The 26,021-nt window shown below is 48.1% G+C and overlaps 1 protein-coding gene across 4 annotated transcripts in view; it reads right to left on the bottom strand.

Moving 5' to 3' along the window:
• chchd3a (coiled-coil-helix-coiled-coil-helix domain containing 3a) overlaps positions 1-26,021 on the bottom strand; it is an 81,168-nt gene that overhangs the window by 41,370 nt on the left and 13,777 nt on the right. For all 4 annotated transcript variants that reach the window (XM_060037869.1, XM_060037868.1, XM_060037871.1 and 1 more), the window contains one exon: positions 18,688-18,868. In XM_060037869.1, coding sequence (XP_059893852.1) covers positions 18,688-18,868 — 181 coding nt within the window. The remainder of the gene's footprint in view (positions 1-18,687; positions 18,869-26,021) is intronic.

The raw sequence follows: 26,021 nt of genomic DNA, 5'->3' as shown, positions 1-26,021 counted from the left end.
AGGCAGTGGAGTAAAAGATTCTACAACTTTGCATTGGGATGCTGCATTTCAATAGCTCAAGGACTTCGAAGGACTTATCCAAGACAATATAGAGTTACACCAGACGGGCCGCGTCACAACAAACCAAGACGTAGCGCTGCAATCATGGCCACGCGGCCGTGCCCACGCCTAATGAACACAATATCACGACGAGCCACGGTCGATTGGTGCGCAAAATCCCAATCTCTTTGTGTTAACCAACCCTCTCCTCCCCTTCCCCCTCCTCTCCCGCTCTCCCTCCTCTCGCTCTATCCTCTCTCCCTCCCTCTATCCTCTCCCTCTCTCCTCCCCCCTCTCCTCTCCCCCCTCCCCCTCCCTTCCCCCCCTCCCTCTCTGGGCTCAGGTCTCTGGTTCTGCCCGGTCAGCAGTAGCAGCAGCATCATTACCGAGGCTCACAGTCCGCAGCGCCGTCCGGCAGCACAGCGGGTCACAACCCTGGATGGAGGCCATCTATCACTGTGGGGGGGGGGGGATCTGAGGATGACAAACTAATAGTGGAACCCCCCCCCCCCCCCCCCAACCCCCGGTCTCTGTTGCTGCTCCCACAGGCGAGGGTGGGAGTTGGGGGGGGTCAAAGGTCGGGCAAAATGTGAGCGAGCTCTGGTGTTAATTGACACGGCCGAGGTGTAGGCGGCCCGTGGGAGGTGAGCAGTGGAGGGGAGGGGGGGAGGGGGGAAGGGGGGGAGGGGAGCAGTGGAGGGGGGGAGGTGAGCAGTGGAGGGGAGGGGGGAGGGGAGGGGGGAGGTGAGGGAAAGCGTGAGTGATGGAGAGAGATGCGAGAGGGAAGGCGACGGGAGGATGGGATGGCAGGACGGTTCTTGCGGACATTTGTCCGACGACAGACTATGTCAAAAAAAGAGGCGTCTTCAAGGCGAATAAAAAATAAAATGAAATCAACCATAATGATCACAATCAGCGGGTCAGCATCAAGCACGGGCGGCATCAAAACAGAGGGAACGCACCCCCCATCCGGTTCACCGGTGGAGCGTTTGCAGACAGTCCTGGAGACACTAAGGTCTGAGCTGGAGCTACTTCTAATCCCATTACCCAGGACGGAACCGTCTTTAAAAAGCCATCCGCCGCAGATCAAATCCAAGAGACGGCTCGTAAAACGGAACGCAGGGCGCTACAGGCCTCTGAGGTGCGCCTCACCCCGGGGACGCTCTAATAAAAACACTGAGGAGCCCCCTGTAGCAACAGCCAGTAAAAACCTCATTGGAGGCCATTCATTTGCTGCTAGTTAATTAGCATCATGGGGATTAAAGCGGAGGGGCAATAAGGACGGGCCTTTGGACGGTGGTCATTAGACTTCAGAGGGAGAGGGGCCGGGGTTATGAGAGATTTAACCGGGTCCCATAAACGCTCAGTTAACCGCCTTCACCTTGAGCGATGGCAATAAAGGGACAAAAGTGCACATGCACACGCACACAGGGGATAAATGAGTGTTGAACGGCGACCCTAAACGTACAGCCCTGTACTGCTCAATCCAACTGAGAATTAAACAATAGATTCAACAATAGACGCCCCTACTCTAACACGAGCGCACGTTTTCACACGTTGTCGTCCCTGCAGGGCAATCACACAGACCTAGCAGTCCCCTACGGCCCCCGGGTCCAGAACCGGCCCCGGAACCGGCCCCCGGGTCCAGAACCGGCCCCCGGGTCCAGAACCGGCCCCGGAACCGGCCCCCGGGTCCAGAACCGGCCCCCGGGTCCAGAACCGGCCCCCGGGCCCAGAACCGGCCCCTGGACCATCTCACTCCAGGTTCCAACACCTCGACTTTACTCAGGCGGGCTGCCCAGGTAGACTAACCGCTAGACTAACCGCTAGACTAACCGCTAGACTAACCGCTAGACCAGTGATCCTCACTATTTTTTTGACAAGAGCCACATTGGCATTGCAAAATCAAAAGGAGAGCCACTTTTATGACAACATGCTAAGTCACCTTTGCAAATGTGCATTTCTTCATATAAATTGGTGTTACGTCCCAGACTTAAGGGGATGAGGGGAGTAATACAATTATGTTATTCCCAGGACTGGTCAGCGAAAGAGAGGACAAAGAGACATGTGCCGGGATGCGCCGTTTTGAAATGGCGCTCCAGATTGCTTCGTTTGAAACCGGCACTGGTTTGTTTGCAAATCAAACATAGAGGGTTCATACCGTGCAAAACAAACAGGAATTCGTCCGTCCACTTCTCTTGAAATTTTCTGTGCTCATCTTGTATGCTTCTTATTTTTCGTTTTTTAATTACACCTGCCGTTTCTCTGCCCGTCCCCTCTCCGATGTCTTCCTGCTGATTTTTGTCCTCAGACTTATTTCCCTCATCCACTCCACTAGCAACACTGTCTGTTCGTCTGGTTTTTGAGTTCTTTTCTGTCCCTTTTTTATTAAAAACCGGTCCATTTCGTATTTCAGATGGCAAGCGGAGCGTGCGGAGCTAGCGGAGCTTACGTAGCCCACCTTTAAATTTTGAGCGGTCACGTGTTGTAAACAATGCCACACGCTTGCGGGCTGCGTTGCCAGGTTTGACAGGTTGACAATTCCCCCTTTAGGGATCACCATTAAGGCTTAATACTTTTAATTTCTCCTTCATTATTTGGGTGAAGGGACAAGTATAATTCAGATGTTTGCGTTTTTGTAGTGCAATGTTGTACGTTTATGAAGCACATTTGAAAAAATGTATTGGCTGTGTTACCACATAGGAAGCTACCATGCGAGCCACCAATTATAGCTTGACGAGCCGCATGTGACTCGTGAGCCGCGCAATGAGTAACGCTGCGCTAGACTAACCGCTAGACTAACCGCTAGACTAACCGCTAGACTAACCGCTAGACTAACCGCTAGACTAACAGCTAGACTAACAGGTAGACTAACAGGTAGACTAACAGGTAGACTAACAGGTAGACTAACAGGTAGACTAACAGCCACCCGTGTATTTCTTGTGACCCATTTCAACTTTTTTAATTCAGGGAATTCTTCGTTTCGGGGAGGGGACTTTTGTAATTTGCATATTATGTAGAAATCTTGAGAGGAGCGCTGCTGCCAGACGGGTTGGTCAATGAAGTGTTTCTTGTTTCAATACAATTGTCCAATATGGGGCAACTTGCCTTCCTCAATCCCAGCCAATACGCTCCTCTGGAGGGACGTTGCCTCCCCCTGTTGGAGAGGAGCTGATCCCAGCTGAGGCCCACCTGGGGGTGTGGGGGTCTGTTGGGGCCGATCTGGGGCTGTAGTGGTCTGTTGGGGGCCGTGAGTAATGACAGGCTGACCCAGGGGGGCAAGGGGCTGACCCCCTCCTGACAGGGGCCGACAGGGCCACAAGGTGCGTAGGCGATGTGTGTGTTTCTGTGTGTGGGAGTGAGCCCCCCCCACTCCTTGTTTGTGTATGTGCATGTGTTAATCCAGCCGCTGGTTAAAGGCAGCTTGGGAATGAAGTGTCCTCTCCGAGTCTGTAGCTCATTGAGCGGGAACCCGAGGTCAACCGGGAGCAGGGTCACTCACAGCTGTCCTTAATGATGAGGACGGTGGCGTCACAGTGTGTGTGTGTGTGTGTGTGCGTGTGTGTGCATGTGTGTAGCAGGAACAGAGGGGCTATCAGCATATGTTGCAGATACCTGACACATGTTCAGAGATCGATCCAAGTTAAAATCCCTTCTCCTTGTCTGATGCTAAATATAAAACAATGAACAAACGCAGCCCTCCACAGTCCACCACCACTGCCAACCGAGGGAAGAGATCACAGATCACTTGTTCATATTTCAAATAAATAAAAAAAGGACAACGAAATTTGGCTGCCCGCCTAATATCATATAAAAACAAGCAGGGTCACACCGGAATATCTACAAAACAAAGGGATGAACAGAAAGCGTTGAGCTGTAATGCTGTGTGTGATACCATCACAACGACCACGGGAAACAACATCTGCCGAGTGGGAGATTGATGTATGGGCTGATCGGAAGGCCCCCAATATGAACTGATTGATTGATTATCCTGGGGGAGGGGTGGTTTAAAGTTGCCTTTATCTTGAAGACACCCCCCCCCCCCCCCCCCCCCCGGGGAGTGAACCTCTGGAGGTCTCCAGCCATCCGTCATGTCCGGCGCGTTGGGGGGGGGGGGGGGGGGGGCATTACCGAGACCAGTGGAGCGAAGGGGAGGCGACGAGGGAAGGGGAGGCCTCTCTCTGAGACACAGGTGAGGGGGGGTCAGTTCAGTATCTGAATAATGTCATTCACATATTCCCAGACATTCCCTCCGTTATTACTCCCCAGCGTCGCGCCGCGGTGAGGTGTGACTGAAGGGCGTGCCGCAGTACTCCAAGATAAACACAGAGGGTGAAGACAACGCCACTCCAGCGTTCAGCAGAACTCAACGTCTCCGCTACGGTGGAGGGGAAACAAACTAAAGGATACAGCGGGAACGCTTTGAGCCGGAGCGCCACAGATACACCAGGCCGGAGCAACGGAGACACCAGGCCAAACCATTACAGCGAGAGAGGCACACGGTCCAAACCATTACAGCGAGGAGGGCACACAGACCAAACCATTACAGCGAGGGGGGCACGCGGACCAAACCATTACAGCGAGAGAGGCAAACAGACCAAACCATTACAGCCAGGGGGGCACACGGACCAAACCATTAGAGCCAGGGAGGAACACTACACCAAGGTACAATCTGTGTGAACGTTCCCCTGACAGCCCTCGTCATCGGCGTCGCCGTGGGAACACGGCAGGAACATTGTGTTACGGGGGGTGACAGTGGACAGGGAGTGCTGGAACTCTTTTTTTAGACAGCCAGTGAGCGGAGAGGAAGGAAGGCGGAGAACGCCGTCACATGACGGCAGAGGACACTGTGGGGGGGCAGGGAGAGAGAGAACAGAGTGGGGACAGCAGCCCCCTGAGAGAGATAGGGGGGAGGAGAGAGAGACGGGGGCGAGAGAGAGAGAAAGGTTATTGGGGAAACAGAAAAGATGTAAAACATTTTGGGCTGGAGTGGGTTTGGGTGAACAGAAGGGAGAGAGAGACAAAAAATAGAAAAAAGAGGGTCCTCAAAATCCTGCTGACGTTCAAACTCACGCTACTGCCCTTGAAACCCCAGCCCCCCCCCCCCCCCTCACCGTGGGGTGCCTCCGTGGGCTCGGCCACGTGTGTGTGTGTGCGCTGTATGTGCATTTGAATTTGACTCCATGCATAGTGAGAAAGTCATGTATATGTGCTGGCGCCCACCCCCCAGTGTGTGTCATATCCCCCCCCCACTGACCAAGGGGGGGCTCTACGGAGCCTAATGAACCAGCGGAGCTCCTCCCACTGCCCTTGGCTTCAGCCTGCCAGGCTGCGTCCTACTGCGGCGCAGGGTCACCCCCGCTGTGTGTGTGTGTGTGTGTGTGTGTGTGTGTGTGTGTGTGTGTGTGTGTGTGTGTGTGTGTGTGTGTGTGTGTGTGTGTGTGTGTGTGTGTGTGTGTGTGTGTGTGTGTGTGTGTGTGTGTGTGTGTGTTCCCCTGTTTGAGAACATCTTTGCTGATATTAGTGTAAGAACCGCTCATATCGAATGGTTTTTTCCTGTCTTTAGATACCCTGGTCCAAACACTTTCTATTCGTAATTTACTCACGCAAAACAATAGAAAGTCGGTTTTGATGCTTGGCTTAAGAAAACAAAAACAATATTTCTGTTTTATTCTTGGTTTCCAAATACGCCTCAAATAACTGGCCCATTTATTCCTTGTCCGTTTCATCCCTGGCCTCCATTCATGTTGGTAGTGTGTTCACAGGCCCTTCATGCCTCCACAGCGTCTCGTTGTTTCACCTGGAGCCCCTCTGATCTAAGGAAGCGACCACCAAACACACACAGCCCCAGGTTCATCAGGAGTTACCTACGGTGGAGTCTTGTTTAATCCATCCAGTCATAACAGGATAAGATGTGTTCATTAAATGTCAATGCACGAGAAACATCTTCCAACTGTCAGGTTATTAAAACTAATGTATTCCAAGGATTTCAGAACTAACAGAACTCTCAGAAATAGACTGAAGATAAGTGTTACAGAAGATGTCATCATAACATCAGAGTGAATCAATCAGCCATTGATGACGGAGCTGTGGAGATGCAGAGGATCAGTATTATGGGCCAACTTTAACCAGAGGATTCTGCAGACGATGCACCAGAGCAGATTGGACACAGGTCAAGGAAAGGACACGATCTGCTTTCCCTTCGCACCAGATAAAGTCAGAACACACTCCTTAAGCCACGGAATATAAATGTAGTGGGTGCTTCTTTGATCAAGGTTGAATTGTATTTAAATATGTGTTGAACGAGGGAGAACATTCTGGAAACATGGGACTCCTCTCCAGTTACACACCTGCTGCCCAACACAGACCCACACATCCAACACAGACAGGCACACACACACACAAACACTATGCTTCAGAAGCAGCCAATGACTGCCTCCACCCATCAGCCCAGAGGCAGCGCTGCCTCCACCCATCAGCCCAGAGGCAGCGCTGCCTCCACCCATCAGCCCAGAGGCAGCGCTGCCTCCACCCATCAGCCCAGAGGCAGCGCTGCCTCCACCCATCAGCCCAGAGGCAGCGCTGCCTCCACCCATCAGCCCAGAGGCAGCGCTGCCTCCACCCATCAGCCCAGAGGCAGCGCTGCCTCCACCCATCAGCCCAGAGGCAGCGCTGCCTCCACCCATCAGCCCAGAGGCAGCGCTGCCTCCACCCATCAGCCCAGATGCAGCGCTGCCTCCACCCATCAGCCCAGAGGCAGCGCTGCCTCCACCCATCAGCCCAGAGGCAGCGCCGCCCCCCCACAGACGCTGCCAGCCCGCCGGGTCCATTAGACGGGTTGAGGGCCCCGGTGCCATGTGCCAACACGCGGCCGTGCCAATTACAGCCCACCTTCCACCCCCAGCACCCCACTGAACCCCGACTACACTGGAGCGACAAGGGTCGCTGTGGGCCAGGGCAGTCAGGGTGGGCAGACTGGAACTAAAGGAACTAGACTTGACAGGAGAGGAGCAGAAATAATAAAGTGGGAGACGGAATAACTTGAATCAAAAGAAGACGAAAAAGGCCTGAACAAGATCACGAATAACCCAAGATTAACCCAGGATAGGACCCACGAATAACCCAGGATTGACCCAGGATAGGACCCACGAATAACCAAGGATTAACCCAGGATAGGACCCATGAATAACCCAGGATTAACCCAGGATAGGACCCACGAATAACCCAGGATTAACCCAGGATAGGACCCATGAATAACCCAGGATTAACCCAGGATAGGACCCAGGATTAACCCAGGATAGGACCCATGAATAACCCAGGATTAACCCAGGATAGGACCCACGAATAACCCAGGATTAACCCAGGATAGGACCCACGAATAACCCAGGATTAACCCAGGATAGGACCCATGAATAACCCAGGATTAACCCAGGATAGGACCCACGAATAACCCAGGATTCAGGCAGAAGTTGGCCGAGTGATGAAGGATTGGGTGTAGGCCGTGCTGTGTTGGGACTTTTACAATTTTAACTGATTTCAATTTTAGTAAAAAGGCACCTGCATTGACTAATACAACATTTTTCAATTCAGGTAAAATTCAGGGCATATATAAATAAATAAATAAAAAAGCACTTAAAAAAAGGATGCAACACTAACCCATCAGTATTGGATGAGCCCATTTTATTTTACTTCAAATCACTTGTAGATGTCCATTCAACAACTCAGGATAGAAATTAGGCTTCTAGGATGACTGTCTTCTGTCTAGGGTGCAGACAGACGGACTGACTGAACAACAGCAAATCCCTGTGGTTAAAATGTGCAGATCGATGAACGAGACGAAGGTCTCTCACAGAAATAAGCCAATTACCAGCTTTATACAACATCCGAGACACAAGAAGCAGTTTTTTAGATCTTTTCTAGTTTCGTTGCTTGATTTCCCTTCTCAGAAACCGATGTTCAAGGTAACATCAGATATATTCGGCCCGTTGATTTTCGAGCCAATCAATGGAGCCTTTCCACTCACGCAGAACAGAAAGCAGGTGGCACTCCCGACCCTGAATATGGCTCTGGTCCTTCTGCGGAGCAGGGACCCATGTGTTTACCCTGCAGTGACAGATCTGTAGAAAGAGCTTGAATAGGATTTACTTCATAGTAATTCAGCCAAGCAAGTTAATCAAATAGACTATTGTATTATAAACGTCAAAAATCTTAAAATAAAAATCCCCAACACTATAATCTATCCCTTCAGCAAGACGAAAAAAGTAAATACTGCAAATGGTGGATTGCTGTTTAATTTTTATTTCATTCAAAACCCGGACACCAAGGACAGAGGTTTTTTCGCCTTCCAATACCGCCACAATTTGCTTCCAGGTGTGAACAAAGTCTTAAGAAAAATGAGAAATCATTTAATAATTTATTTTTAAATACCACCAACGAGCACCAATTCAATTCCCAGCGAGTGGCCTTTCATACCAGACTCTTTTTAAATTCTTGTCGCATTATCAGCCTTTGCCAGTCACCTGTGTCTACAGCGCAAGGTGCTGAATGGAAAAGTACACATGTCTCTCAGAAGAGGGGGACAGTCGCTGGAGACGGCAGTACGTAAAGCAGTGGAGGGGGGGGGCAGCTGGAGAGGGAGGTGGGTGCTGTGCTTGTCTGCGTGCTTGTGCAGACTTAAGCTTCAACTTAATACATTTCAAGGCAGCCATGCATCAAATAGAACACCGTTTGAGAACAGAGTGGACTCAAACTGCGATGTGAGTTTTATTTGGGTATGAGTATTAGAATGTTTCTCCGCCATTCGTCCCGGGAACAAACACACAGGGTGCTGAATGCCATGTCAGAACCTAATCCATTCCCAGTCCGGGAGTTTGTTTATTAAAAAAGGAGAATAGGACATGCAATTCAAAATCAAAATGACACGCTGATAACAGCAAAAAGGGTTTTGGTTGGAACAGATGTATTGGCCAATCACACATTTCTATTTTCAAAGAGAAAACTTGAAAATCTAAATGTCAAGTTCATCAAGCTGGCCGACTTAAATGGAACCAAAAGGGTAGCAAAGAATAATTTGATGCTCGCTGAAAACACATTTACGAATTTAAGCACAAACACTGGCATAAGGGACAAAGTAATATGTTTAAAGGCTTTATTCTGATGTCGAAGTTTGTATACAATTTCTGCTTGTGCTGCCTTGAGCAACATCGTAACAATCCATTTGTATGATCCTATGACTCCAAGGCAGCACTTGTCGAGATTAGTCTCGACAAGTTTGTATTATTAGTAAATATCTAAAATCTGTATGAAATCTCTAGACTTGAGCAAGTTCAGTTCCAGACCTTACCAATCGAAAAAGCTTATGCATGTGAAAAAGCTTATGTATGGTCAGGATCGAGGGTCATCTCAACTCAGGGCTTTGCGATATGGACAAAATGTTTTATCACGATATGGGTCATTTCATATCACGATAACGATGTATACAATGCAATATAGCACTTTCTGTATTGTCTATCAATTCTAAAGAAATTAGAGAAAAATGTTTCCCCAGAATAACCACATGCCTCAAGACTGCTTTTTAATAATCCTATAAACCATATATAATATGTATAATATAAATGAAAGGCACTTTAGCTTTCCTTATTTTAGTTGAAAGCAACTGAGCAGAACTGTCACAAACTAAGAAATAAAAGAAGTTGAACGTCATTGAACGTACAAAAAACGATTAAATATTAGCTGTCTATTCTCAGAAAAATCCAATGGTGCGGCAAATAAATATAAGTATAGAAAATAAGAAGCAAACATCACTCCGTTTCAGAAATATCCCATACCAAAGTCAGTAAATCGAGTAAATAAAAAATCTAAAACAAATATAAAAACACTGCTTCAAGTTTCAGTGATCTCCAACAGACGTCCAATAAACCAGATCAGTCCTTGACGTAGCCGGCTCGTCCAAAGGTCCGTTACCGTGCGACCCACTGCTTCAGCGGGGATTCAGACTCCATGCCAATAAAAGGAAAAAGGGTTCTGGGATGAGCGTTCTCTATTTAATCAACCCCTACCCCTGTCTGGGAATTCAGAACGGGCAAATGCCATCACCAGGTCTATTGGTGTTTTCATTGCCTCTGACCTACGGCCATTCTCCGTTGTTGAGAACACAGGTTTTAAACATATGATGAAGGTAAGCATACTCTCATCTTAAATCAATGCTGTAATATAATGCACAATACTTGAAACCTGAATATTATTGACTGAATTAACTGAATATAATTATATATTATGATTACCTTGCATGACTTTGTTTATATTTAGCATACTAGTGTTCAGTAGAACTATATTTATGCTGTTAAATGAGTGCCAAAATAAGTTTTGTTGTACCATAATGCAATGAAAATAAAGTAAATTTTGTTATTTTCTAAGGTGATTGAGCCCAGGTATATAGTTCCTTCTCGTCCACACTTCAGCCAGAAAGTCATACCAGCTCTGTATGAAGAAAATAAATCTGCTGTGGTCCACCACCTGTCCAAAGCATCTTCTGTAGCACTCACGACTGATGGGTGGACATCCAGAGCTACAGAGAGCTACTTAACGGTGACTGCCCATCACATCACCTCTGAGTGGGACATGGTAAACCATGTTTTACAAACTCGCCCCATTTATGACCAGCACACAAGCTTAAATCTGGGAGCGGCACTTAAGGAGGCAGTGTTGGAGTGGGACTTGGAGAGGCCAGGAACTAGCATTCCTGTCACAACAGACAATGCTAAAAATATTGTAAATGCAGTCAGTGAAGCAGGACTGGGCCCCCACATTGGATGTTTTGCACATACAATTAACATGGCAGCACAGAAAGCAACAGGACTCAGCCAGGTGTCCAGAGTGCTAGGAAGAGTCAGAAAGGTTGTGTCTTTTTTTCATCGTAGCACAACAGCTGCACACATACTGGAGACCAAACAGGAGATGCTTGGTATACCAAAACACACCCTGATCCATGACGTTGTGACCCGCTGGAATTCCAGTTCCGATATGCTGGAGAGGTACATTGAGCCGCAGGCAGCCGTGTACTCTGACCGAGAAGGCCCTCAAGAAGAATAAAGACATTAACACGTTGTCTGACCAGGATGTGAGTCTGGTAGAGGAGCTCATTGCAGTCCTAAAACCCCTAAAAACTGTCACAACACTGATGAGCACTGAATCCACACCTTCAGTGTCAATGATCCTGCCCCTCAAAACCACTGTGCTCAACTCTGTGAAGCCCAATGAGGAAGACAGTCCAACTGTGCACCAAGTCAAGGCTGCCATCAGAGAAAACCTGATTGGAAGGTACTCTACCTCCTGTCATGATTTCCTCAACAAAGCCACAGCCCTTGACCCAAGGTTCAAGACCCTCCCTCATGTGGATGATGCCTGTTGTGACACCATCTACAACAGCCTGACCACAGAGATTGAGACCATGGAAGAACAGGTATTGTGTTAATTTTCTTGAGCATTAAATGTCTTCAATGCTAAATTTTAAACACTTGCTTTTGCTTTTACTGTCATTAGGCTTAGACCTAATCATTCTTTTATTAATTTGAGTAATTCTGTTTTGCAGAAAGAAGAGGCCACAGGGACAACAGCAGCCAGTTCATCCTCAGCTAGAGAACACCCAGAGCCAGAGGGAGGGGCAGCTCCTCCTGTCAAGAAGTCAGCCATGGCTGAACTGTTTGGTGATCTCTTCAAGCTACAGGACAAGGACGTGAGCAAAAGGCCTGCTGTGCTGCAGCTGGTGAGGGAAGAGGTTACCGTACAAAGCAGTGGACTGCATTTCACTGGATTCCAATCCACTCTTATGGTGGAAGACCAATGAGCCCAAATATCCTCATGTTGCTAAGTTAGCAAAACGCTACCTTGCAGTACCTGCTACCAGTGTCGCTAGTGAAAGGGTATTTTCTACGGCTGGAGACATTGTAAGTGCCCAAAGAGCTGTGCTTTCTGCACACAATGTTGACAAGTTGATCTTCCTAAAAAAAAAACTGAAAGTTGAATGAAGCTGAAACTGTTTGTTATTATTACTGTTATTATTTGAGCATTATTTTATTCATTTGAGAACCTTGTTGTTTGAAGCAGTATTTTCTTTTTTATAAAATACATAAGCTGTAATTTAACTTAAGGCTGCAGTTGCACTTTTATTTAATGATTGATATTGATATTTATGAGAACTTCAGAGCTTTAGAGAGCTGCAGGAATATTTTCTTTAAACCCTTAAAGTTTACATACTCTTTGTTTACATACCAGCTTAAAGAGCCTAGACTGAGCATTAACACTGGATTTTTTTTTCATCAATTTTATGTTAGGGTTATCCGAGAATTGCAGCAGTATTTTTTAAATATTTGATACACATTTTATTTGTATGTTTCATACTGACAGCTAAAACTGTTGTGTTTAATTCGTTACTAATTAAACTTATGTTCGTTCAGTCAAGCAATCCGTTTTTTCTAACTATGAACCGAACCGTCCTGTACCGTACCGTGACTTCAAAACCGAGGTACGTACCGAACCGTGACTGTTGTGTACCGTTACACCCCTACTAAAGACTATCCCTCGTTTGAGATTGAGTTTTCTTTCAAAAGATACATCTTTGACTCTTGTTCTGCCTCAAACTGCTGTGTTCCTTCTGTTTCACGCTCCTCCGTGTTTGGTTCTGTCTTTGCACGTGTGGTGAACGTGAAGCAGGGTCACTCAAAATAACGTAAAATACTGTTGTGAAGTAAAATAACGATCGCAACGAGAGAGAAATATCTGTTGATAGACATTTTGCTCTCATACCCCGATATATCAATGTCATAGCCCTATCTCAACTAGTCCTCTCCTTCGTCCCTCTATCCTCTTCACTTCTCACTCCCAGCCTGCCACAAGAGGTAGAGGAACACGATGTCACAGAGACGAGAAACAAAAGTATGGGAGACTTACTTCAACCAGTAGACAAATCGTTGCCGCAAGATATATAGATAGGCTGACCAGCCTTTGGTTTATGCCTTGATGCGAGCCAAAGATTGATGGCTCTTGGTTTGATTGAAATGTCAATGCCTTCAAGCATTGGGGAGGAGGTGAAATGATGTGACTGGAGTCTGATTGGCTACTCTCAGGGTTGGCTGCAGCAGGGGTCAGCAGGGGTAAGAAAGTGTAGCGGTGTTCTGCAATTTCCATTAAAACAGTGACATTGGGGGGAGTCTTTGAAGTGTGAATGCCAGTTCCTTATTTCCATATTAAAAAGTTAATAAAGGCACTATGTGAAAGAATCGAAATCCCTTCTCATTACTGGCCCCTTTGGACGGTAAGTGAACTACAGCCTGCTGAAGCTTGCATATCCAGAGCACTGGAGAGCAATTTATGTAGGTTGAGACAATAACAATCATAATTTAATGTTCAATATTCATAAAAGACAAATTAAAAACAAATGAAAGAGCAAAAACGGCAAATAATATATAAATCAGCCTGCAGGCTGTTCGACGCAACGGAGAGTCTGGGAAGGTCTCATTTTTTAAGTTAAATTACACCCTATTAATTACATAAGGTTCCTATGGATAAAAAATCCGACACTCCTACACCAACTATAGACATTCAGGAATAATACAGGTTACATTTAGAGATGGTTTTGGGCCAGCTTGCTCTTTTATTTCGTTGCCGAGTCATCCATTATTTAAGTGATGTTGTTGGATAATTAAACCGTACTATGCTGATTGACCTTTTAATTAATTAAGAATTCTCTTTTGTGTAATGATTTCATATAGCTACTCATTGGAAAAAGAGTGTTAGCCCTTACAAACTACCAAACAGAACTTTCCAAAAAGTTGACTAATTAGACTAAACGAGACAAACAAAACAACAAATATTTGTAGGACAGGTCTGAGACAAGCAGGTCCAGCACTTGTTTGGCTCTCTGTATCCCCATCTCATTCCCCCCTGCATCGACTATTCTCAGCATACTTCAGGAATTGATCCAGCCGCCGCTGCTGTTATTGTAAATGACAGCCTGATACAGTTTTGACGGATCCATTGAACTGTCCAAGAACTAAGCGGGCAGAAAGAGTTCGTTTTCCACTCAACCAAGTCGATAGAACAAAGTATTATTCTTCTCATGCCACTGCTCTGCCAGTAAATAATGCATGGGCAGCTCCACAGCGAAAGGTCTCTAACAACCACCACAATGTCCTGCACTAAAAAAACTAAAGCAAGCGCACGCACAGCCACACACACAGACACACAAACACAGACACGGACCCACACAGACACACACACACACACACACACACACACACACACACACACGTCCGCCCACTTGAGTGGCAGGACACGGGTCAGCTCTGACACAGAACGCGGTCCCCCCGGACGACAGAACTCTGGGAACCCGGGCCCTGTGACAACACAGCGCCGGCCTCTGAGTGTGCACGTAAGTGTGAGTGTGCAAGGTTCAATTACTGGTCAGGGTCTATCGGTCCCCGTCAGGCTGACGGGGAGGGCCGGGCCCCGTGCTGGGGGGCCCCACTGCAGAGCCCTGTCCAGAGACAGAGAGACCACAGAGACACACAACACCACATCACGTGACGCCTTACATTACCTTCACATCTTAACCACCAGGATCAATAAAAGGCAATAAGTCATGTTGAGTAATTCAAAGCTATGTTATCAATGTTAAGAATCGGTTAAAAATAAAATAACAAAATTAGTCCATAAAGGGCCCCGCCCTACGCTGTTCACACGAGCGGACCCAGCGCCTCAGCCTGGATGAAGCCGTCAGGCTGCGGCCCTGTGTGGAGCACCAGGGACAGCACTGGCCTCTCTGTGTGCGTGTGTGTGTGCACGTGCGTGGATGCGTGCGTGTAATTGGCAGGTCTAATGCTGCGTTGGCTCCGGGACGGTCTAGGTGAGCCCTCCAGTCTCTGGCCCTTTGTGTGAGAGCTCTGGGGGGGGGGGGGGGGGGGGGGGGGGGCTCTGGCCCCCCAGCCGTGACCTTGCATCCAAATGATGGGACGGATCAATACGTCCTGTAAGTGGAGCGCTAGCCCTGCTGCCACAGAGAGCCCCCAGCGAGGACGGGGTGGGGGGCGCCCCCTAGGGGCAGGGCCAGCGGTAACGAGGCTCCAGACGGCCTGAGCAGAGACTGACGCTAACTTTACATCCCAACCACGCCGTGGTGATAGAGCCAACAGTGACGGTGGGGAGGGGGGGAGGCGGCTGAATCCCCCTTAACGCTTCCATCAGCCCCCGCATGGTACTGCCCGGGGGGGGGGGGGGGCTGGCCAGCTAACGTTCCTCCGTGGTCCCCGAAACCATTCTGGTTTCCAATTACCAGGGTCTTCAATATGTCTCAAAATGTAAATGATCACTTTATGATCACTGCCAGCGCTGGTAATTAATGTCTGCATGATGAGGCTTCAAAGAGAAGATCAGCTTACCAAACTCCAGCACATTCAAAGATAAAACAACTCCATATTCAAAGATAACCTTTTTTTTTTATTATTCTTAAATACCCATTCCAGGCACCAGTCCAACAGGTAACTAATCAATGTTTTTTTCCTTGTTCCCCAATCACAAAAAACACAGACTGCCAACTGATTGGCACAGAGGAATACAAAAGACCAGGAAACTCAAATCAACTGCACTTAATACCACTAAATAAATAAATATATACACATATATGTATCTGAGCCAACTTTGGTGGTAAAATAGAAAAGAGAGACATGACAATGGAGAGAGGGGGGAGGGGAAGCTTTGAGAGGACGGCTTTTTATGAAAGGAAAAAAGTCAATTTCAGTTGAAAAGAAGGGAGGCTGTGTGAGCGTCGGTATGCACGTGCCCCCCCCCTACCACCTCGTTCACTGATAACCCCCCCCAACACACACACACTGGATTCTATTAAAACTACAGCAGCACTCCGGAAGTACACTCAAACAGAGGAAATTACCACACACAGACACACACAGATATGGACTACGCACACGCGTCGCCTAGAAGCCTTGCGACAATTTAAAGTTATTATTTCTTCTGCGGTATGCAACTGGAAGTGGAGAGCGAGAGAGAGCAATGCGTTAGTGCAAGGGAATGAGAGAAGACAGGGTTTGTATACGCATGGATGCTTCACAAACATGTGATGACAGTGTGTGTGTGAGCCTTTGCACGTGTGTGCGTTTGAGCCTTTGCGTGTGTGTGTGTGTGTGTGTGTGTGTGTGTGTGTGTGTGTGTGTGTGTGTGTGTGTGTGTGTGTGTGTGTGTGTGTGTGTGTGTGTGTGTGTGTGTGTGTGTGTGTGTGTGCCTTTGCACGTGTGTGTGCGTGAGTCTGTGCGTGATTTACTGAACCAGCAGTAAGTACCGTCTTTTGTTTTTATCCTCCATTATGATCGTTTCAGAGGTGTCTGATGGCTGGCGATTCACCGCGGGGCTTCACGCCTGGTATTCCGCTAGCAAATGAAATGCTGTCATTAAGCGGCTAGCGTGTCGCAGTACGGCTGCTGTAGCAACACGTGTACGTCTGGTGCTCCGGTCGCCGTCTCTCTACCTCTGAACGGTGATTCCCTTCACTCAGATAATCCTTCTGAGGCCCTGCGCGCTGTATACAGCGCGCAGGCTGTATACAGCGCGCAGGCTGTATACAGCGCGCAGGCTGTATACAGCGCGCAGGCTGTATACAGCGCGCATACAGCCTGCGCGCTGTATACAAACATACGCTCACGAGGAGATTCAACCTTTTAAATTGAGCAGAAATACTTTTTAAATGTAGTTAGTAATTAAATTTATCAAGGGGCTTTATTTAAAGATACAAAAATAATACAAATAAAAAATAATAATAATAATTCAATGCAGCTCTGCCGTCCCCCAGCTGGTGGGGGGCTAACGACGTCATCGCTTGCGAATCAGGCGTCCAGAGGAATCCGCATGGGTCCGGATAGATCTGAAACCACCCTCGGACATGGTCTCACTAATGTGCGGCTACGGGCCCCGGATCCACCGGCGCCGTCTGAAATGGGCTCCGTGCGGCCGGGGCCTAAATAAGATGGTGCTACAACGGGAAACGAAACAACAGAAACCTTGTGCCGCTTTCCCCACAGACGAAGGAACACAGCCCAACCCCAGAGCGGGTTTCCCTCCAGACCTGATGGTCGTTCCAGTGAGGGATCGCTGATACACTTCGCCTGCGGCACCAAAACAACAGCAAAAGAAGGTTGACGACTCTCTCGCTCCAAGTCATTTTTTGTATTAGGCGATGCGCGTGTGTGAAATGAGCTACACAATCAATATCTGAGGTTTGGTAACCGCAGCGGCACCTTGAGGGGAAACTGTTTTCCCTTTTGTTATGAAAATAATAACCACACATTGTGTTGTGTGGAATGTTCTTGGTACAAGGTTAACCAGGCCATTTAGGCTCAATGAATAGGCTGCGTTCCAGTCATTAGGACTGGCCGTTGGGGGACAGACAAATCAAAGAACAGAATGGACTCTTCATGGCTCGCCCCAAACTGCTCCTTAACCCTACTCAAACGGTTCCCTTCTGACACAGAGCTTTGCTCTGCAAACTGTGGAAACAACAATTAAAGGCCTCTCTCACTGGCTGTATGCAATATATATATATATATAAATAAGAGAGAGAGAGAGAGAGAAAGAGAAAGAGAAAGAGAAAGAGAGAGAGAGAGAGAGAGAGAGAGAGTCGGTGTGTGTGTGTCTGTGTGTGTCAGTGTTTAATAGTGTGGATCCCTCAAGGCGTGTGTGTTCTCCTCAGCGTGCACATATAGTGACAGTTCATTCCAGGGGACGTCAGAGCGAAAAACTGGCTGACACCAGAATGAGGTCAGAGGTTGTGTGTATGCGTGGTGGGCAGGGGAATTACATATCTGAGACCATTCTATAGATTACTGCTCACAGCAACGTTCAAACACAGCCAGCCCAGACATTCGTCACTGTGGCAGGCGTGAGCTGCTGATTACAGCAAATCGTTTTGGGGTGTGTGTGTGCGCGCGCATATATGTGTTAACACTTGCAAACATGGGGTTGCAAACAAAGACCATATTGCGCACAACACGTCATGTCTCTCGCACATGGCTCAGAGACGGTGTCTCGGAGGACACCGTTACCCTGGCAACATGCCAGCGGATACACCGTGGGGGGACCGGTAGTCATGGGAAGAGCAGAGGTAACTGAAATGAACACCAAGTTGTAATTTTAAATATCACATTGCTGTACATTCCTAGGGTTTGAGTTACCATGCCGCTTGTCCCATTCCCCCCCCCAAGAGCAACAGCACTATTTGGTTGCATCCATCACTCCTTCTGCTGTGCACAACTTCACTGTCTCATGCACAGTCCTCAGCTCCTCTACCTCCCTGGAAAACACTGCAAGCTTAAAACAAGCTGGGTTTGAACAACTCACTTTATGCACGCTTTCATGCTGTTTTCCAGGGGGGTTTGTGAGAGGTATTTGGTGTGTGGGGGGGGGGGGGGGGGGGGGGGGGGGGGGGAGTTCAGGAGAGGTGACACTACTCTGACGTTTGAGCCGCAGCAGAGGGAGAACCGGCTCACTGAGAACCGGCTCAGGGAGGAGAACCGGCTCACTGAAAACCGGCTCAGGGAGGAGAACCGGCTCAGGGAGGAGAACCGGCTCAGGGAGACCCAGACTTACGTAGCGCTGGGCGCGGAGCTTCTCGTCGTCGGCCGAGGCGCGCTCCCGCAGCACTGCGGCGTGCAGGCCGTCCCGGGACAGGGCGCGCTCCTCCGTCAGGACCCGGGAGACCTCCTGCTGCACGCGGGCCTGGGCGTCGGCCTGGGCCAGCGCCGCCGCCGCCTCCTTCTCCGCCTCCAGCCTGCCGGTCAGGGAGGTCAGTCAGTTCACATGCAGACGGAAAACCTGTTTATAGAACCCGGTGACCAGGTTCTATAAACAGCGACGGTTCTAGCCTGTAAAGCCTCAGACCAGGTGAGGGGGGCTCACCACCAATCTCATATTTTGTAAAACTTATTTGCCGAAAAAAATAAGCACTGTTTCTCATAAACATAATACCACCAGACAGAAACTAAGGCAGGTTTCATTCATTGCTTCATTATTTATTTAGAGCAATGAATAAAAAAGGGCACATTGGTACATCACAAGCGATGGAATGGTGATGCACTGAAGAAAATAGAAGCAGCAATAGAAGTGTAAACACAGGACCACTTGTTATGCCCACGTCATTGGGTTCTCACGGTTGCCTAGGAACACACCAAGTGATAGTTGACTTCACCGGTGGACCAGAAACAATTATCCTTAAAGCCTGATGTTATCCACTGCAAAACAAACACTGGCGCAAATGCAAAGAGTAAACATATGCATGAATGAAAATAAGAATACAATAATTATAAGGACTGTTTCACAAGTAGATGGGCGCCACGCTTCCCACCGCAGTGGCCCATCCACTGCTACGATGTGCTTTTCGGGAGCCGTTCTGTTGAGCTAGCACTAATTGGCAGAAACTGATTGTAATTAGTGATCATTGTTGACGTGTTCAGCACAGCAGCGCAGGTGTGCAAGTAGGAGCACGCAGAAACGCTCCGACAACAAAAGTACCCTAATAGATCCACAGGGGTGTCAAACATTCAGCATTTACTACCTAATGACGCCATGGCAACCACGGCTTTACCCCCTCCCCCCCACCACTGGGTTCATGACAAGCAGCCTGTGTTGCTTCATTCCAACCCATGCATGGCTCCATTGACATTTGTGCAATAAATTCATTGTAGAAGACCATGGAATTATTACATTTGAGGAAACAATGAAATCCTAAAACAAAATTTGACAATATTTTCAACTACGCCTATTTAACTGACCCAGAAATATTTATACTGAACAAAGGTCTGATGCTAATATCCCATATTTCTGTCTAGTATAGAATAGGGGAGCGATCTGATATCTATTGATATCTATGGATAATCATGAAAGAGCACTACAGTGAAAGAAAGAGATAGGAGAGGTGATCCGAGAATGTACACAGACATGGCGTGAGAGTAAAGAGAAAGGAAGTGAGAGAGTGAGAGTAAAGAGAAAGGAAGTGAGAGAGTGAGAGTAAAGAGAAAGGAAGTGAGAGAGTGAGAGTAAAGAGAAAGGAAGTGAGCGAGTGAGAGTAAAGAGAAGGGAGAAAGGTAGGGAAAGACTGAATAAGAGTAGACAGAGGAAAAAAAGGAGATACAGAAAGAGAGATACAGATGGGGGGAGAGAGAGATACAGAGAGAGCCATACAGATGGAGTGAGAGAAAGAATACAGAGTGATACAGATGGAGAGAGAGAGAGCGATACAGATGGAGAGAGAGGGAGAGTGTGCCGTGACAACCAGACATGTTTGGCCCTGAGGAGGTGAAGCAGGGAGGAGGAAGACGGGGGAGAAGAGTGAGAGAGAGAGAGACGGAGGGAGACAGAGGGCAGGAGACCAGCCATGTCCAGTCTCACAGTCCACTGGGCTGTGCACGTCAGCAGCCTCCATCCATCATTGGGCTGCGACTCCCCTCTCTCTCCATGTGTGACACACACACACACACACACACACACACACACACACCTTCCTAATGGTCTCTTCCATTCACGATTTCCCCACAGCCCAAGCCTCCCTGCTTGCACTGCTAATGCTCCTAAGCTTGTTTCCTTTCCTTTTTTTTACACAACCTAGGGCTGTTGCTACGGCTACTACTCCTCAAGACGGACGGCATCAGTTCCGCGGTTTGATGGAGAACTGTCATTAGCGCAGATCCTGTAGGAACACAACGCCAACTGCTTTTTACAGTTGGGCTGTACCAGTCGTCTGCGATTCATTGCCAAGGAGGTTTACCCGTACAGGGAATTCGTCTCAGCGTGTAGATGAAAAGAAGCATCACAAAATGATACAGTATTAGTATCTAAGAGTTACAAATATTTGAATGTGATAATGTATGGAAGGATAGCCTTGATAAAACAAACATAAAATAAAAAACGAATAGGCTGCGACTTCATTGGTAAGGCCAGATATTTTCTTTTGGCCTCACCTGAGACATTAAAACAGTTCATTACAAACAGACACCACATAAAAAAAATACAGACACATGTTTATTGTTTGATAGCAGCAGTTCATCAGGTCTTACTTAATAGAGCAATTGTATTTATTGACAGAGCAACTGCAAATGGGATGAAAAGTAGAAAAAAAACGATTGCATTGTCTAAAACATTGCAACGAAGACACTTTTGCAACAACTAAAAAGCACAACACTCTTAACTTAACATACTGCAAAAATTGCTCACCCAAGCAAAGATGTCCACCTTTAATGGAATTGGAATCGGTTTGGCTCACCTATAATAAGACTTTATTGCTCCGTCTCAGGCGTTATTAGAAGCATTCTTCATTCTGCCAAACATTGGCACAGGGAAGGCAGAGTAGAGGCCACAGTGCCTTAAACAGGTTAACAGAGTTGGAGGGAGGGAAATGTGGAGGGAGGGAGGGAGGGAGGGAAGGGAGGGAGGGAGGGAGGGGGAGTGAGGGGGGGGTAGGGAATGGGATGTAAGGAGGGAGAGGGATAAAAGGTAAGGGTGGAAGGGAGGGATCCTTGCTCCAAAGAAGAAATACACGTTGAAATCAAATCAAACATCTAGGAGGATGGGTGCTGGGGTTTCAACGTTTCAGAGTGAGAGAGCGAGAGTCAGCGATGTTACGTTTAAACACGAGAGGATAAAGACCCAGCAACATTTCAGGGAGTAGCTTAGCAAAGGGCTGCAACACGATGTGAACGATAGCAAGAACAAGGAAATGAGTGAATACAAGTCTGCAAGGCCTGTGTGTGTATTCAGTGAGCTCTGCTCTATACTGAATGCTGACCAGCACAAATGTGGACAGTTTGTGGAATGGCCAGAGATTAGCCCTGTGACACTGAACATTAAATCTTTATGCTGGATCTAGGTTACGACGCTACAATGTCGTGTGTGTGTGCGTGCAAACTCGCTACTGGATCACGGTTTCACCACATGTTTGGATCAATATTATCAATGGGTAACAATTCAAATGAATGATTGTGGCATTAACCATTCCCTGGCGAGCCATTTGTTCAAATAAGGGTTAAAAAATAAATGAAATCAAACAATACCCCCCCCCCCCGGGCAGAAGCTCAACTAATTAAAGCAGACGAGCCGCTCTCCCCACCTCGGACACGAGGCGACCTGTCCCGCCCCCTGTCCCGCCCCCGGTGCCCCCGCTGTCGGTCCGTCACCCCCCCCCCCTCCCGTCTGCTGGGGGGGGGGGGGGGGACACACCTCCTCCCAAACAAAGTTAACGGCCATCATGCAGTATTGATGCAGGAATAATGTCGCTGAACGCTGCCCATGAATATTTTATACAAGTAGGCCGTCCCACCTTTTAGCGCACGTGGTCACATGCACACACAGGGGCTGCAGTATGTAGTGCTGCTAGTCAGCACATACGACCCCCGAGGGAGGTTGTGGGAGCAGCAAAGGATTCTGGGAGGCAAGGGGGGCTGAGGGGTACCCCAAGATCAGATGATGGGTACTAAAGTACTAAATTACCATAAAAAAAGCAATTGCCGCCACTGATCCAACATATCTTCACACACACACACACACACACACACACACACACACACACACACACACACACACACACACACACACACACACACACACACACACACACACACACACACACACACACACACACACACACACACACACACACACACACAATTGTTCTAGCGTGTAATGCAGATAGAATGTCTCCCCCCGAGGTTCTGTGAAGAGGCAGTGAACTCCCTCTCGTCCGGGGACGTCGCCCGTCCCATGACACACAGAACCTTCCACATTTGGACGTTGTCATTTCACCGTCATAGTATTTCAGATTGCATAGTATAGAAAAAAACACCCGAGGTTGCCATTGTTTTTATGGTCTGCATGTTAATAATGCATTTATTAATGGCATGTTAGGTTGAATTTTACGGACCACGAATTTTTCGGCTATTTTGGCTTTTTGGCTTTTGGATTCTGGAAATGGAAGACTACAGAGAGTACCAGAGAGACTCTAAGGTTGGCAAAAATTGCAGAGTCGGCCTGACCCAAAGCAATCGTTATCTTCATTCGGCCCCCCCACTTTGGCCTTGGAAGGCTGATATCTCTCCTCTCCCTGGTTGTTATGCAGATGGATGCCCTGCCACCCTTCCCCCCACAAAGTCCACCCCCCACCTCCTGTGAACTTTGTCTCTGGTCGGAACTCTTCGAGGTCGTCTCCACGGCGACGGTCGTGTCCTCGTCACCAGCTACCAGACGGGAGAGACACTGTTGAGTCCATGGGAGATGGAGTCCTTGAGCTCACACACACGCACACAAGACTGATTACACACACACCCCCTGGACTCACCGCCTACTGGACCCCCTCCCCCTCCCCTTCCCTCGTTGCAGCACAGTATGCCGTGAGTGATGTGATGCGCCCGTTGGCCGCGTCCGCCTCCCGGTGTCTGAGCTGTGACACCTCCCCTCCCCAACTCCCTTCCCCCTCCCATATGTTTGTGATGTTTTTGATGTGATGCTTATGTGTTGAGGTGGTTTTTTTTGCTAATCCCTACACTGTGCCCCCCTTATAGGAGCATAGTTTGGGGTATTGACAATTTTTTTTCCCCCTCGTTTCCTCTTGTCTTAGCTTTGAAACTTTCTTATTTAATGCGGGCCGCGGGTTCTTCGTGAACAAGCGCCTGACAGTCTCTCCGTCCTGTCTCCCCACACTGTCTTCTATGTTTCTGGGACGGATTGTTACTGGGAATTTCCTCACTCTCCACCTCATCCCTAACTCTCCACCTCAAGCTGGTGTGTAGTGAGCGTTCTGGCGCCGATTGGTTGCCGTGCATCACCCAAGTGGGTGCTACATATCGGTGGTGGTTAGTGAGGTCCCCCCCTTTCTTTTGAGTGTTATTCTGTTTTGATATGCTCTGTAAGGTGACCTTGGGTGTCTTGAAAGGCGCCTCTAAATAAAATGTATTATTATTATTATTATTAATTTAAACTTGAAATGTAATATGGGCAACATTGAAAATGAGAATATCTTGTCTTTTTCCACAGAATAAATAAAGTTTTTGATTGATTGACGAACTGTAAAAAAATAAAAGAGGAAAAAGCAGCGGCCGCCGTAAAAGATCATCAACAACAAAAAGAAGAAGCCAATGAATAGTGGCGGCGGCGTAGCCGATTGTTCTTAACAAGCGACGCAGACGACTGTAGTTGTGATTAACAGATGGGATGAGCCTCCACCCGCCCTGACGCCCCAGCCGTCACACGGCTCTGCATCAAAGGCCGTTGGATATCGATTCCTTCAGTCCTTAATAAATGTCCTCCATCAAGTGTTGCTGGTGTGTGCCGAGTGCTGGGGAAGTGCGTTTAATCCAAGACACTCCATTAACATTCTCCAGAACCAAAACCGAGTAGAGGAAAACAGAGCGCAGCGTTGGTGTTGGGGGTGTGTGTGTGAGCATCGACGTGTGTGTGTGTGTGTGTGTGTGTGTGTGTGTGTGTGTGTGTGTGTGTGTGTGTGTGTGTGTGTGTGTGTGTGTGTGTGTGTGTGTGTGTGTGTGTGTGTGTGTGTGTGTGTGTGTGTGTGTGTGTGTGTGTGTGCGTGTAGGGGTTTGTGTAGAGATGTGTGTGCGTGTGTAGGGGTTTGTGTGGAAATGTGTAGGTGTGTGTGTCTAGGGATGCGTGTGTAGATGTGTGTGTGTGTGTGTAGGTTTGTGTGTGTGTAGGTGTGTGTGTGTGTAGGTGTGTGTGTGTGTAGGTGTGTGTGTGTGTGTGTGGAGATGTGTAGGTTTGTGTGTGTGTGGAGATGTGGGTGTTTGTGTGGAGATGTGTAGGTGTGTGGGTGGAGATGTGTAGGTGTGTGTGTCTAGGGATGTGTGTGTGAAGGTGCGTCTGTGTGGAGGGGTGTGTGTGTGTCCCTGAGTGTGTAAGTGCGTGCCTGTATGCTGATGTTTCCTAAAGTTCCTTGTAACCCAATAAGGGGTTCAACGGGCCTCCATGAGCCCGGTGAAGGTCAGTGTTCTCAATCAAACCTCTGGGATCCAATTAGACCACAGCAGAGACCCCGTTTACCTCCATGCTGACGCAACGGGCCAGGCTGGAGGAGCACACACACACACACACACACACACACACACACACACACACACACACACACACACACACACACACACACACACACACACACACACACACACACACACACACACACACACACACACACACACACACACACACACACACTATTTTTCATGGGACTCCCCGGGTGGATAAAGCCGCTCCCACCCCATGTCAAACCCCTGCAGAAGTTCTATACCCAGCAACGAGTTTTACTACTCCATTGGTTCTCAAAGTGCGGCACGCGGGCCAATGGCGGCCCGCAGAAAAATTCCTGTTGGCCCGCAATGACATAAAGATGCAAGTTTTTTCTTTTTTTTTTTTATCTTTTGTTATTATATCAATATCAATTTAAACTCCTCTAGCTTTCAATTAAATCCTGTTACATTTGTTAGTTTTAATCCGACTGTTCATTTCTTTGAAAGGATGAACCTTCGTGATTTAGACCTCACTTGACCTCACTCCCAGAGGTCAACCGTGCAATGTTTTTTTCACCACTGGGATGCTGACGGCATTTTCCGCCTGATTTTTTTTCCCTTTGGTGGCCCTCAGTCAAAATTTGGGTTCCTAAATTGGCCCTCAGCTGTCAAAACTTTGAGAACCCCTGTACTACACTCAGAAACACAGACCCTCCCAGGGTCGAGATTCTCTCTCTTTCTCTCCTGTAGAAAAGGAGCAAACACAGCAAGACCCTTGGAGCTGTGTGCAGCTTACCACCAACACAGGCCTTACCCAGCTCAGTGGATACAGTCAAGTGCAAATCGTTTGTAAGGGAAGAGAAGAAAAACACATACACCGCAGAAAGAACAAGGCCTAGCACACAGGAAACTGGGGCGTTG

Source organism: Gadus macrocephalus, chromosome 19, assembly GCF_031168955.1.
Source record: "Gadus macrocephalus chromosome 19, ASM3116895v1".
Classification (NCBI taxonomy): Eukaryota; Metazoa; Chordata; class Actinopteri; order Gadiformes; family Gadidae; genus Gadus; species Gadus macrocephalus.
Note: the sequence above shows the minus strand (reverse complement) of the source record. Positions and strands in the feature narration are given on the sequence as shown.